At 37.7% G+C, this 15,219-nt stretch overlaps 1 protein-coding gene across 1 annotated transcript in view; it reads right to left on the bottom strand.

The window, feature by feature from the left end:
- Window positions 1–1,319: 1,319 nt before the first annotated feature.
- RNF180 (ring finger protein 180) overlaps window positions 1,320–15,219 on the bottom strand; it is a 138,893-nt gene continuing 124,993 nt past the window's right edge. Inside the window, 1 exon segment of the mRNA XM_054809652.1 lies at window positions 1,320–2,121. Within this exon segment, the coding sequence (XP_054665627.1) occupies window positions 1,919–2,121 (203 nt within the window). The 3' untranslated portion in view covers window positions 1,320–1,918.

Genomic DNA, 15,219 nt, shown 5'->3' with positions numbered 1-15,219 from the left:
TTAAAACATTATGCCTTATGTCACCAGTAATAGACCACAGCACCTTTAGGTAGAGACAAAGTAACTAGATATACTGTAATTACAGAAAATGCATTTCTGTCACAACCATGACTACATGGTGATGGTGAATTTCAATTATTATATCTCCTTAAATGTGCATATATTAAAAAAAAGATGGCAAAAGTTATTTAGTCCAATCAGTGTAGTTAGACTCGTAATTTTAAATTCTACATATATATTCTCAGAGAGATTATCTTATGCTGCCTGTAAGAAAACTAAATATTAGTAGCTGGTTTACTGCTGTTATTCAGGTTAAGTGAAAGTATCTGGTCCTGATCATTTTATAGCCTATAGGAGACTGACCATGCTGGCCCTGCTCCAGTAAAGAAGCATAAGCATAGGCTTAATAAAACCCCCTGAATTCATTCCATTCCATTCCATCACATTTGGCAGATGGCACCTTCCACAACATATTTCTCCTTGTTCTCTGCTAGAACAGGGGAGTACACCACCTACTGAAAAAACACAGGTCTCCCACACAAATCCTGATACCAGAGGGACTACATACATATACTCACATGCTTTACTAGATGAAACCACAGGGTACTTTGCAGGGTCATGCCCTTAGAAATAAAAACTTCCTTGCACCTTCCTGAAAAGTAAGCCCCTGAACTATGTTGTACCACTCCTCAGCACCCGACTCGCACAATAGTTTCTAATATCCTTTTTATAATTTAATAGATGCTCTTTCACTTTCATTTGAAAATACTGCGTAAAGCAGCAAGTACGGAATGATTGCTGAACTAGCTGCAGTTTGATACTGTAACTCAGCTATCTATATATAGAATTACTATAAAGTGCTTTAGAATTGTTTCACATGAAAGGTGCAAATAAACACTGTGTCCTTTTACGTGATCTTCTTGGAGACACATAGTCCTGGTGAGCCCACACTCAAGAGTATTGTTACAGCAATTTAATAATGATGCTGGTTTCTGACACTGAAGAATGCTTCTTTCTCCAATATTTACTGGGGTTAGTATCTCACGGCATCATAGCCAGCAGGCCTGCTGCTTGCCTTCCATTAGCCATCTTGCTGGATAGAAACATGCTCATCTGGATGGGTAAAAAAAGGTGCAGTGCTACTCAGGGAATCTGCACAAAAACGGTCCCTTTAATGTGCAGAACTTGGGGCTGTTAGTTGATTCCTTCTGATTGCCATTTGCTGAAAAGATGAATTGTGAGGACACTGTGCAGTATCATTTCTCTTTTTGGTTAATAGGTTCACAATTTCAGGCACTGAGTACAGCACATCTCCAGCTGAATGCTGACAGGTCGATCAATTGTCAAAATTTTCCAGGATTTGGATTATACCATTGAAATAGCACTGATGAATGTCTGTATAATGCATGGTGCAGCACTGCAGTGCTTATAATCTCCTGTTCCCAAAAGATCTGACTATAAATGGGAAGCATCTTTATTGCTTTTATGTATGAGGAATTGAAGCACCAATGAGTGAGCAAAGTGTGTAAATGCAGAGTTGAACTCCAAAATGACTCTATGGATCATATTCTGTTGTAGTACACAGAACTCCCCTAAGAACAAGCAGCATTCTATACTTCTACAGAGTAATTATTTTTATAAATTAGGGGTAAATCCTGTTTCCACTAAAATCAAGGCAAAACTCCCACTGAATGAAGTATGATCTGGATTTCACATTATATTTGGAACCAAACTAAAGTACTTTGTCACACACAGCAGAAGTATCAAATAGCCTCACAGCATGCTTGATGCAGTCTATTACAATTCTGAATGATAAAAACGCAGTATCAAACAAACTTTTTGCCTTCTTCATGTTTTTTCTATTCACATTATTGTGGTCCACATGACTGCTGTTTTCCTTAACTGTGATTACTACAGACTAAAAAGGGAAAAAGAAATAACAAAGAAAGCAAAACACAATAAATCCTATTACCCAGTTGACTGAATAAATGTAGATTATCACCATGTCCATATCAAACCGCCATCCACGGCTATCATCCTCAAAGTCCATGTAGTCCATCCTGTGAGCAGCATGTGGGAAATGCCTCCTTGTTACAGTATCTGAGCGTCTTTGAAAACCTGCTGAAAAAACAGAGTAGGAGATAAAAATCTTTGTAAAAGGAACCAGACTGAGAAAAAGAAAAAAAAAAATTAACCCTCCTTCCCCCGGTTATTTACAGGACAAATGGAAGCAGGAAATCTCACACCTCACTGCTAGATTTCCTCACTTTGTTTGACAAGAAGCTCTCTGTGGGCTTTGTTTTGAAAGATTTAAAAAGTAAGTTTGTCTTCCATGTCTGGAAAAGAATACATTTGTTTGTTTGGGTTTAGCACTCTCTACTAAAGTAATGGGATCTGCTACGTTACCCAGACCTACGAACACTTCTCTTTCGGTGCCCTCTTCCACTGAGTTTGAAGTGAAAGGCTCCATAGACTGTCATTAATCTCTTGAGTAAGTAATCTCTGGATTCCCTAAGTCTACTTATATGAATTCTTCAGTAACTGAGACACATCCATATGTGTACACACATAGTAAAACAGTGCAAATACATCTGAATTCCTATTTCTAGTATTTGATTATTTTTTTTCAAAACATTCTTCTAAATAAATTGCTTGCTTTAATATTACATCTCTATATGATACATACCAGTTTACAATTCAATATTTAAACTACTGTTTGTATGCTGATAATACCTTAAAAATATATAGGCAGATGTAAAGACAGTCTTTCAAGTGGAAGTAAAAAATCCAGTGACTCCAAGAATGGCCTGAGTGGGGGGTCCTGCCAAAAGGTCCTTCCTCTTTATTTCTCCCCTGACTCCTCCATGTAGTAAGAGAAGTACTACAGAAGCATAGTTCTTGCAGACATCAGGATATGAGGTTGGAGAAGAGTCTGTGTGGCTGTGTTAGACAGCAGGTTGTGGCACAGGGAAGAGGCTGGGAGCTATGCTGCAAAGGCAGAAGATCTGTCCCATTCTGATGAAGGTCAAGGAGGGAATGCAGTGGTACTGGTCTGGATTTTTGTTCTGTTTTCAGGTATCTCTCAATCTTTATGATTTTGGAAAGCAAGTCTTTGCTGAGCTGCCCAGACTCTTCTTCTCTGCACTAACATCATGGCTTTTTGAGTCTCAAGGTGGGTATGAAGTGTCCCCATCAGTGTGCACCACTGCACACCAGTGAGCCTCAGCGTGTGTTCCTCACTTTTAATCTACTACCGTGCTGCCTTCTAGTCCTGCTTAATTAAGGCTCCTTGAAGTTCCTCAGTCTTGTGTTTTTGACTAATATAAGTAATTGTGTATAACTGGTCTTCACATGCTATTAATTTTAACATTCTCAGACTCTATTCAAGATAACTGTGAAGTATATTTTTAAAAAGTGTCCTAATAAAGAACTTTGCTGGAATTTCAATATTTTTCCTTTGCAGTGGTGGATATTGACTGTTTCTTTGTATTTTTTTTTTCTGAATTAATATTTTGCCCAGAACTTTTATAGCAAAATTGTCTCCACGCCTTCCAAAGAAAAGTATTTTCTCTCTTCGGCATCCTTTTTAAGATAGTTCATCAGAGACCTTTTAACTCCAAATTACATAGATAAACTGGTCCTCCTGTATTTGTTTAATGACTGCTTTATTTAGAAATTTGACTAGACTACTATGACACAGAAATTCTTCCTTTGGTGAATCACTCATAGTTAGACATCATGATATTATTGCCTCTATTTTTATTTTTTATTTTGAATGACAGTTTAGATCAGTTTGTTATGTAGAGATACTAAGTTTCTAGATCTGTATACATCAGAATCTCTCTAACATTATTTATCTTATTTTGGAGGCTATACATGAAATCTTCATGCTAGTCAAGAGAGCGATGATGTTTCATGATGGTTTTCAGTGACTCCAAGTGGGCTAAGATTTGTCCCACAGCTAAGTATGCTATACTGACTCTAGGAAAAAAAAATAAATAAAAATTTACAGGGATTTAGTTTTAAAGAGTTTTAGATTATAAAACCACAAAAAATTATGCAAGTACCTGAGCTAAATGTCTGCTTAAAGATGCTGAAGATTTGTTTAAAGTATGATATGGACCTCCTTGTTATTTATGTTATGCTTTTGACTATGTTAATTTAAAATTATGTTAATTTAAAACACTATTTTTGATTACTGAAAAATAACATTAGTAATTCAGTACAAAAATTCTGAAAAATGTTAGTCTTCTTTAAATATCTGTCCACCAAGATGTAATTTATTTGAAAAATGCTCTTTTAAAAACTTACCTCATTTCAAACCTGTATTTTTCTTAATTTCTTTTCTAATGCTTTTAAAACATTATTGTGAAATAGATACTTAGATTTATGTTATGTTCTACATTTTAAATGCAATTTGCAAATGGCATTAAATTTTATCATTAATGCTGTATCATTCAGTTTGCCTTTTACACATCAATTTTAGTGTGTTATCTTCTCTGGAGGGTCTTAATCAAGACTGCTACCTGTGCTTTCTTTTTATTTATTTCTATGCTTAAAGTAAATATATATGTGCTAGAGGCTGCTTTTGGATCAACAAGGATAATCGGAGAATTATGCAAATATGTATCTACATCAGTTTTGACTTGGTAGTCCTTGCCTTCTATAGGATTTGGACAAATACTATCCTTGATTTGTTTGGCTGTGCAACGCACCTTAAGCAAACCTGCATTGAATTTATCACAGATTAGACTTTGTAATGTAATCATTCCACATTCAAGAACAGCAGTTTCAGTATATGAAATTGGCTATTCCCTAATTGCTCTTCCTATAGAAAGCCACAGAAGAATTGTTGGTGCTGTATTAAACGTATGTATACAATCAGGAACTGCTTACTATACACCATGTGCAATCCCTGTGGCTTCCCTGAGTGTGAGTAAAGCTACTGAAAGTTGACAGTCAGTTATGTGAAATAGATTTCAATTCCATTGCTGAAATAGTCTCTTTTTTACCACCTGTAAATTGACTAAGCTTCAGCTGAAAATGTCAACTGTACAACTATAATGTAAAAAGAATTCTAGGACTTAACAGAGTTTAACAAAGACACATAACTCTGTCTTTTCCCTGAAGTGTCTTACTAAATAAACTTGTGTACAGTACTGAAACCAAGGAGCAGATTCAGAAACCCTGAATGATCATGCACAAAGGTTACTGCAGACTCTGTGACCCATACTGTGACTACTGTCTTTAATAAATTCTGACATGAAAAATACCTTCAGCTGTCTGTCCCTCCAGCTAGAGTGAAATAAGTCATGTCTCTACGTCTGACTCTAGCCATCTGCAGATAAAAACTGTAGAGTTCCTCAAAAACTGTACAGCAACATGGAGCAGGGTTTTGAATTATAAAACAGAAGAGCTGAGGGAGCTTCAAATCACTTCTAATGTATTTGCTGCTTTTTTAGAAACCCTATCTTATTTTATGAATACAGTCCCTAAATAATTTCCACACAGGCATGTATCTGTTAAAGCATATATTTTACTTAACTTTTTTGTGCATGTCTGTGTTGCTCAAATCACATGAATATGCATGCACAGTGTCAGTGGAGTCTGTCAGACTGCTAGTGGAAACCTGTTACTAGATAACAAAAACAATGTTGTGTGCAAATCACACTTTTATAGCCACCAAAGTGTGTAAATCAAAAAGGATTTCACCACAGTGTCAGTAGGCACATCTGTTGCATGTGTCCCTGCCAAAGTTTTTGCAACCTCCTGCTGAGGTACAAGCAATGCTTAAACTAAGACTACAAAGAATTTAAAATATTCTCCGTATTTTATAAATTGACTGACCTCATTTGCTATGACTAAAGTATATAAGACATGAGATGGAAAATTTTACTCTAAAAATGTGCCCAAATGAATAACATGCAAGCCATTACAACCATTTACATTGTAAGTGCTCACGTAAAATGAAATTACCTAAGAACAAGTGTTCTTAGGTAATCAGATGTACCAAGGTCATTTTGACTCAGTATCTTCTTTCTGATTATGAGCTGCAGCAGATAGAGCTACTGAAAGACTCTAAGAAAAAAGGCAAGTACAGACAGACCCCTTTCCATATGCGCCCTTGCAGCAAACAGCAGCTTAGGACCCCAGTGTTTTGGAAGCTGCGCTCAGAACAGTATGTGAAAACAGCACTGATAGGATTTTCTTTCCTTACACGTGTCTGTGCATACTTTTGAAACAGATCTCATATTGCCTCCACTTACCGTGCTTTGTGTCCCTTGGTGGAATAGTCTTAGAGCAAATAAATTGATTTCCTTTCAGGTGAAACTAAACTAGAAGATGAACTCTAAGAGCTCTGACGTGTTCCAGTAATATGCTTCAACCATAAACGTGCATTCAGCCCTTGGGATTGGAAATAAGTTGCCCCTTTTCTCTAAAATGTAAATGTGGACATCTGGCCCTCAGCACCAAATGTTTTGCCCTACCTATTACAGCTGATAAAATTGCTAATGCAAGAATGCCTCTGAGATGCAGTGAACAATCTTTCCTAAAACATCTTTATGCCATTCATAATTTCATAGATCTCTTGTGTTTGTCTTCTGTAATATCCTTTCCAAACAAAAAACTTGTAAATATCCTTTGTATGGAAAAGCTTCCATACTTCAGATCATTCTTTCCACATTATGCTTCACCCTGCTTTATCCTTCGTTGAGATGATGTGATCTAAAATTACATGCAAAGTTGGACATGTGGGATCACCACAAATCTAGACAATGACATAATGTTTTCCATTTTGTTACAATCCGGGTAATTCCTGCTTGTCTTTTGACTATGGCTGTGCTTTGAATGTTTTCAGAAAACTAATCACAGTATTACCCAGATCTCTTTTTCTTAAGTGGCAATAGCTAATTTACAGCTCATCATAGTGAATATTATGTATTATGGAGATTGCATAGCCTCTGTGGGCACCTGACTGTCCTCACAGTGAAAGTGTTTTTCTTACTTGCAGTGTAACACTCTCATACCCATTATTGTTCATCCTCCTGCGATGCACCACTGTGAACAGCTGGTCTGTTCTCTTGGTGGTCTCCTAATAGGTATGGTAAGGCTGCCTGGAGATCCTCCCCAAAGCCTACCCTTCCCCTGGCTGAACAAGCCATTCCCTCAGCCCCTCCTCACAGGTCAAGTTCTGCAGGCCCCTGAGCATCCTGGTGTCCTGCTGCTAAACCTGCTCCAATTTACGGCCATCTTTCCTGTATTGGTGAGGGGTGAAACTGCAGTATTTTAGATGTGGTCTGCTGAGTAGCAGGGGATAAAAACTTCCCTCATCTGCTGCTGTTCATACATCATGCTCCTGTTCACAAAGCCCAGGATGCTGCTGGCCTCCTTCGTTGCCAGAGCATGCTGCCAGCTCATGCGCAGCTTGCTCTCCATCAGGATGCCCAGGTCCTTTCCAGAGAGCTGCTCCCCAGGCTGTCAGTGCCCAGCCTGTCTCATTGCCAGGGGCTCTTCCTTCCCAGGTGCAGGACTCAGCATTTGTCCTTGCTGAATTTCACAAGGTTCCTTTCAGCACATTTCTCCAGCCTGTGCAGTGTCTCTGAATGGCAGCCCTGCTGCTCAGTCTATCAATCTGCCCTCCAATTTTTTGTCCTCTGCAGACCTGATGAGAGTGCATTCTGTTGCCTCCTCAAGGTGGCTGATCAATAGAACTGTTAGCTGTCAAGCTCAGATTTACTATCATCAGTGAACTGAACAATTTAGTATCACTAATGAACTTTATCAGCTGTATATATATCACTTTTCCAAATCACATATGAATGTTCTGAACTACAGAGACTGCTGTGGGATTCCAATAACAATCCAATGTAGTTTGCTAGATGCTCTTTTACATCATATTTTCCATGTTCTGCCTTGGTCTGGTTTTATTTTCACGTGCCCCTGAAAGGGACTTCATCTCCTGAAGCAGCTGCTTTACTGTTTCAGCCCGTTTCTCCAGCCTGTGATGGTGTCTCCGAATAGCAGCCCTACCACTGAGTCTACCAACCGGTCCTCCAATTTGTTGTCATCTGCAGACCTGATGACAGCATGGGGAAATGGGCCAAAACTTCCCAGCATTCTGTACTTTTTTCAAGGATATAGTGTTTTTATAGTACTTTCACAAACAAGGTATCATCCCCAACTTCTTGCATAAACACCAGCCTTCTCCCATATGCACATCATGTGGCATCATATTCTGGTTATGCTAATATAATAACTAAATTGCAAGATTTGTTAATTAAAATGAACTATGAGATCTGTATTTCCAATAAAAAAGCATATATTCCTAGAGAGGTTTATGAGAGGATGACACTTACCCTGTGTGAATGCCTACAAGCATGTTGCATTGACTCCTGATCTCACTTCCCAAGCTCTAACTGAGTCTCCATCCCTCCACCAAACTCAAGTCCCCAAAGCATCCAGTTCCTTTCCCAAACTAAGGCCACTCAATCCTATCACCATCCTTCTCGGAACCCAAGTTCTACCTTTTCTCATCCTCCTGCATGAAAAGCTTGAACCTCCCTACCCTCCTGTTTCAGATATTTCAGCTCCATACACTTACTGTCTCAGAAGTCAAAATTTCATTTTTTTCTAGAGACAGCCCTCAAATTCCAAACTCTTCTTGCCCAGGATGCACATCAGAACCTCCAGCTTTCCTATGCTGAAACTTCTACTATCAGCCTTCAAGGCCTTTCTCACTGCAAAGTCCAATCATCTTCCCAAACCTCCCTTGTTATCCTACTGCTACCTTTCTCCCTCTTTCTCTCTGCTCTCTTTGAATATTTCTCTGCTCTTGCCCTTCTGATTTCACCCGAGGGCTCTCACTGGCTGCCAGCACCTTATAACCATGTGTGACTAAACTTACGTGATGGTCTAAACATCTCTCCATTCCTTTTCCATCCCCAAAATCCAATTCCTACTTTCTGCTAGCAGTTGGGCTTTAGAAAACTTGGATGTAAAAAGTATGTAAGTTGGACATAATCCTTATGTGAAACCATTTTTGTATTCACTATGACGTCTGTCTTACTAGCTATAGCACTTTTGCAGGGCTTTTGGCTTAAGTGTTGAAATGGGCGGCAGTCCCAGAGAGGTACTGTGTAAGCAGTTATTTGCACATGCATAAAATGTGATTTACAGAACTCAATGTGCATACCATAGAGTCCTTCTGTACATGAACAAATTGGCAGCGTGCAGGCAGTTTAGCAGGGAATACACAGTAACTGCTTTTCAAGATGTTAAAGAATGTTGTCTGCAAAGGGTCTAGAAAAGCAACTGATTACTGTGACAATCGGAAAAAGACATGTCCTGAAGGCTTTCATATGGGACACAAGATTAGATTGTGTAAGGGGCATGCCTTTTTATAAGACAGAGTGGTTAGGAACTGCTGTTCTCCTCTGTTACAACCAGCTTTTTGTTTTGTGACTTCCATAAGGGATTTGACATAACAAAAGGAACATCATGCTACAGACAAAACTATGCAGAAATCCTCAAACGTGGAAATGCCACTAACTGACATACATTTCATCTGTCAAAGCAAGAAGCTTATAAAAACTGCAGTCCTACAGAATCAACCACCAAGCAAGTAATGCTTCTTGCTAATCAGTATCAGCATAACTACAGGCACTTATATCTGAGAATCAACTCTACTCTCTTAAAACTTTATAAATCCTACATGGATCTGGGAAGAGAACATACACAAATGAATCAGAAATCAGTTAGCAATTAAAAGAAGGAAAAAACCCCTAAAATAATTCATAGAAAATCTTGTAGTAGTTACAGTTCTTACAAATATTTATTTCATACTGCTCTAACTTTCCATATTGTTTTCAAGACTGTAAATATGATCACCTATTCCTTTTCTTTTGTAGCTATTCTCTGACTTTTTCTACAGAGATTTGAAGCCAATGCATAAAAGCTGAACCTGAATTCAGCATTTATTTGGACTATTTATTGTTAATCACTGCAGTGAACACCTCTCAGGCTTTCAGGACAGAGAGGAGCAACTTCTCATCTGAAGTTTTTTTCCTCTGTGAAATACTGTAAAGTTCATTCAATCAAAATCACAAATATTTACAACTGACAAAGAGATCTGACAGTTTTACTGTGGATAGGAAATGAAGATGAGATTTTTTCCCATTCAAACACAGCTCATTGCATTTCAGTGAGGATTATTTATAATTGCAGTGTTTTGCATGTTCCTACCATTAGTTTGAATAGACATAAGACATAAATATAGTGCATCTGCCATAAATTAACAATGACATTCTGAATATTAAGAAAAAACTAAATAAAAATGTGTGAAGACAGCTACCTCTTGCTATTTTATAGACTAATAATTCAGCTTTTACTGATTAAAACACCAACCATAAAGCTAGCTAGTGTATCTTACCAAAGAATCAGGTTACTGGAAAAAAAACCAAGAGAAAGCTTTAAAAATGAATTTCAAAATCCATAAAGCCACATTAAATGCACGTATACACATTTTACATTGAATATTTTGCATGACTAACATTTTCACTAATTTATAAAATATGAAATCTATTTACCAATTTTATGAGAAATATTCAACAACTACTGTGCCCAGTCCCTCTCATAAATTCAAAGCAAAACGAGAAAAACTCATGTTTTCTATCTTGGGATGTTTATTTCCCTGGAAGTAAAAGAATCGAGAAGCAAGAGGACTGTGGGAGGGCAGAATGAGCTTAGAAAATATAATCCGTCCAAACATCTGTGATTATTCTATAGTTATCAATGCTCACAAATACAAGCTAATTGACTAGTTTAAGTGCTAGGATGCATACCAAACCAGGACTAATTAATATCACATTTCACAATGCAAAAGTCATGTGACTGTGGAAGCCATGAAGGAATTCTGATAGCCAATCTCCAAGCAGATTTTTTTTTCTTAAGTAACCAAGTGAATTATTTGTTTGCTTTTCCTTTCTTCCACTAAACTATAATACACTTAGTATCAAACAGGCAAGACATCATACAACAGCTTTTTAAAATGATTTACAGCAAAACCTACTCTCCTATTTAAAACCCACTTTATTTCAAAATTCAGTTAAGGGTGATGAAATAAAAATAATATACAGTAATTGAAATGCATGTCCTTGTTTTTCAGGGTGGAAACTAGCTCTGTTAATAAATGAAACATTGGCTTCTTTAACTGCCCTCCACTTCACCATACCTGTTCTGACTGCAATCCTTACAGTCTTGATGACTGATACCAAGAAATGAAGCTGCATGGTCTCCCTATGAGATCATGTCATGGATCTATATGCACAATTTGCATACATTCTAGACCATAAAATGTCTTCCTTTAATTTTAAAGGTAAAATTTCTACATGTATATTGATGAAATACATATTATAGTCATGGTAATTTTCATACATTTGCCTTTAAGATGGGGTTTTGGAATCACTTTTGTTCATGTTTGCATGTAGATAAATTGCATCTTAACACTGAATTCAACTTGTGGACAATTTCTCTGCTTGTCATGACAATGCAACAACAAAAAAACAGGGAATCTCAAAGAGCAGCCTGAAGTATTTAACTTTCTGTAGTATGTGCACCAATTATCTATATGAAAAATTAATTTAAAAAATTATTCAGAATATTCTGAGACTATTAATTTTCTTATTATTTTTAAATTTATTTTCCATTTCTCTTCTACTGTCTTTTCACTAAATCTCTTACTCATCATGGTCTTGAACTCCATTCATCATCAACATCCTTTTCTGTTGTTCCTACTTTTTATCACTGAACATTTCTAAAAATCGTATTTTATGTTTTCTTTACATTTGTCATTGTCCTGGTTTAACCCCAGCCGGTAACTGAGCACCACGCAGCCGCTCACTCACCCCTCCCCCATAAAGGAGATGGCGAGGAGAATGGAAAAAAAACCTTGTGGGTTGAGATAAAGACAGTTTAATAGGATAACAAAGGAAGATTAATAATAATGATGACAATAATAACAACAACAATAATAAAACAAGTGATGCACAAATACAATTGCTCACCACATGCAGAAGGGAAAAAACCCAACCTGATGCCCGGTCTGTTTCTGAGCAGCAATCCCACCTCCCGGCTGGCTTCCCCAGTTACATACGGAGCATGAAGTTCTATGGCAGGGAATATCTCTTCGGTCAGTCTGGGCCAGCTGTCCTGGCTGTGCTCTCCCAGCTTCTTGTGCACCCAGCAGGGGGTGAGAAGCTGAAAAGTCCTTGACTTAGTGTAGGCACTACAACTACCCAGCAACAACTGAAAACATCAGTGTGTTATCAACATTATTCTCACACTAAATCCAAAACACAGCACTATAGTGGCTACTAGAAAGAAAATTAACTCTGTCTCAGCTGAAAACAGGACAGCCATTTCCCCAGCTGATCAAATACTGTATTTCAGCTGTCAGCAACTCCTGCTAAATTATTATCATAAGAGCCTTCACCTTTTTGTGTTATATCGCTGTAAAGGCATCACCTCCCTCTAGTTTCATTCTTCCCTGCAACTCCTCCCTAACTACTTACATCGCTTCAGGCTCCATTTGTTGGGACTGCTACTGTGAAAAATATGTAGAGCCAAAAGCTATTGCTATTTATAAGTAGGCTTAATATAATAGCTCAAGATGACTGAATAAGTGTAAAATAGCATTTAAAAGGATCCCATACTGATGCTTATTTCTAGTGTGAATGGTATGTGGCATACTGCTCACTTCTTTGTAGGTGCTTATTTCTTGACTTGTATGATTACTATATTTTGTTAAAAATAATATTAATTTAATACTAAAGATCATTTAACAAAAACTTTGCAGAGTTTTGTTATACACTGCTGTCCACAAGCCTTTCAGTGCTTAAGGCTTTAATGTTTTAAGCCAATTTTAACAGAACACCATAAGATAACAGTAATGCAAATACTTTCTTAAAAATGAATTCATGAATTTGCTCTACTTGTCTTAAGACAGGGTCAGTCTGACAGCGACGATCAGAGGGAATACACAAGATAGGCATGCCAGGGCCTCACCACACCCTTCTGTAACACAAGGCTGTGTATATCTACACAAAGCATTTAGTTTATTTGTAAATCTAGCTGTCTGGCAACATGCCTCCCTTATTTCCTTCAGAGAAACTGGTGAATGACCTATCTTGGAGCCATGCCGTTGTCTTTGAACAAATTCATGTTCAGCTTTAGCTAATGTCAACCCCAAAAATTCCTACTTCCCATCTGAGGAAACAAAAGAAATATTAATTTCTCCAGAGAATGAAAAAAACCCCAAAACACAAAAGCATATCTTGAGAAAGCTGGCATAGTTCTTCTGAACGGAAAGTTTTCTGATGGTGACAGTACTTAACCAGTTTTTAGGCAACTGACCAAGGTTTTACGGAAAGAACTGTCTGAAAAGCCTACATATATGTTCAAGAGAAAATTAAAAATATTCTTTCACAAAGAAAAGTTACCTAAAAGGTTATCAAGAAAGAAGCTATTTAAAATAAGTAAAAAAAATTTACAAACTATTAAAAAATCCTTCCTTTAATCCTTCATTAAATGTGTAAAGGTTGTTATCTCTGACTTTTTCTGACGCCATTTCAAACATCTATCTTTATCTACTCAGCTAGGATACTTAGCAAAGTCTCCTGACTTTACTGTGCTGTTTGCTCATCTCTGGCTTCTTTGAGAAGGTATGATTAATCTGGCTCTGATCTAATAAAAATACAATCGCCTTCACCTTTCCTTGCTTATTGTTCTCACAGGTCACCTTGAGTGCTTTCATGCTTCCTCTTCTGTCCTTCACCAAATTCAAGTTTCAGCTTTTGTTTTCACTTTTAGGGGTCTCCAAAACTCTGCCTTGCCCAAAAAATATTGCTTCACTTTTTGTAGTTATGCTATGCAAGTACCAGATTCCTCCAGAAATCTTAGCAGTTTTCTACCCAATAAGTGCTCTAGGATCAAACTGAACTTGTGTTCAGTTTGGAATGCAGATTTTGGAATGGCATGGATCTATCCGTGTCACTGGTACAGATGTATGAAACAGAAATCATGGGTATGTTAGATAGCAACAAATGATGCTGGATAGTACAAACTGTACCATATTCCCATCCAGGACCAGACTGCTAGAGTCCCTCCAGGGAGAAAAATGAATCATTTATTTCCATCCTTTGTTTGTTATCTTTTAACTAGCTATTAATGGATGAGAAGACTTTCCCTGTTATCTTGAACACAGCTATGTTTTTTCAAGCATCTTCAAAAAAGAATGTTTTTTTGAACTTCATAAGCTTCAGGGTGAAAAGCATGATACCTCTAACTCCCCTACAAGTTCATTTGGGTCCCTCTGGTACAGCTGTGGGACCACAGCTGTGTAAGAGGTCTAAAAGCTTCTTAATTTGTCTTACCAACCAGTACGAACACATGGTTCCCTAAGCAGAACTACAATGCCAATCTAATATCCATTCAGAGACATGTCAAGAAATATGCAGGGAAAGGCTACAGCATGCTTTTTTACCATGGCCATTCTATCACAATCCTTGGTGTTGCAGAGTTATAGCTATCAATATTTCTGGTAATGCAGTCTTATAATATCACAGTTAAATGGAAACAAGCAATCCTGATGATGCATACATATTAGCTAGAATTTGACTCCCTTCAATACATGGATGAACTAACAGAGACGACTGAGCAGCCATTATTTCTGAGAGGTATATGACTCTCCTACACAGGCTAGCTCTGGATGCATTATTCAGGACTGGGAAAAGGCTACGAAGTATCATTTCCAATGGGACTGTGGCTCTGAAGAAGTCTCTAAAGAACAGCCTCTGCAAAACAGCTTAAAAGATAAACAAGGCTATTGATACTTACACAATGCTTTGTACTAACACTGCTGGCAAAACAGCAGGGACAGAAAGTAGCAGTGCTAACAGGGCTGAAGCTTTCAGTCATCTCTGTGGCACTGACCTTTGTACCTTAACTTTCCCCTTCCATTTTATTTTGTTCTTCTTTCAGATTCACTTCTGCTTGGTGAGGTGCAGAAGTGAAAGCTTGAAGGCTAGTCGGAGCACAGCTGCTCCGTGGGACCCAAGTGGGACCCTGGAATCAAAGAATCAGTCTTGTGTTTCTTACCAGTGACCTGTTGGAACTGAAAAAACTTGTGGGCAAGGAAACAGGCACAAGCGTTAGGGTCCAAGT

This window comes from Grus americana, chromosome Z (assembly GCF_028858705.1).
Source record: "Grus americana isolate bGruAme1 chromosome Z, bGruAme1.mat, whole genome shotgun sequence".
Lineage (NCBI taxonomy): Eukaryota > Metazoa > Chordata > Aves > Gruiformes > Gruidae > Grus > Grus americana.
This window is presented reverse-complemented; position numbering and strand designations above follow the sequence as displayed.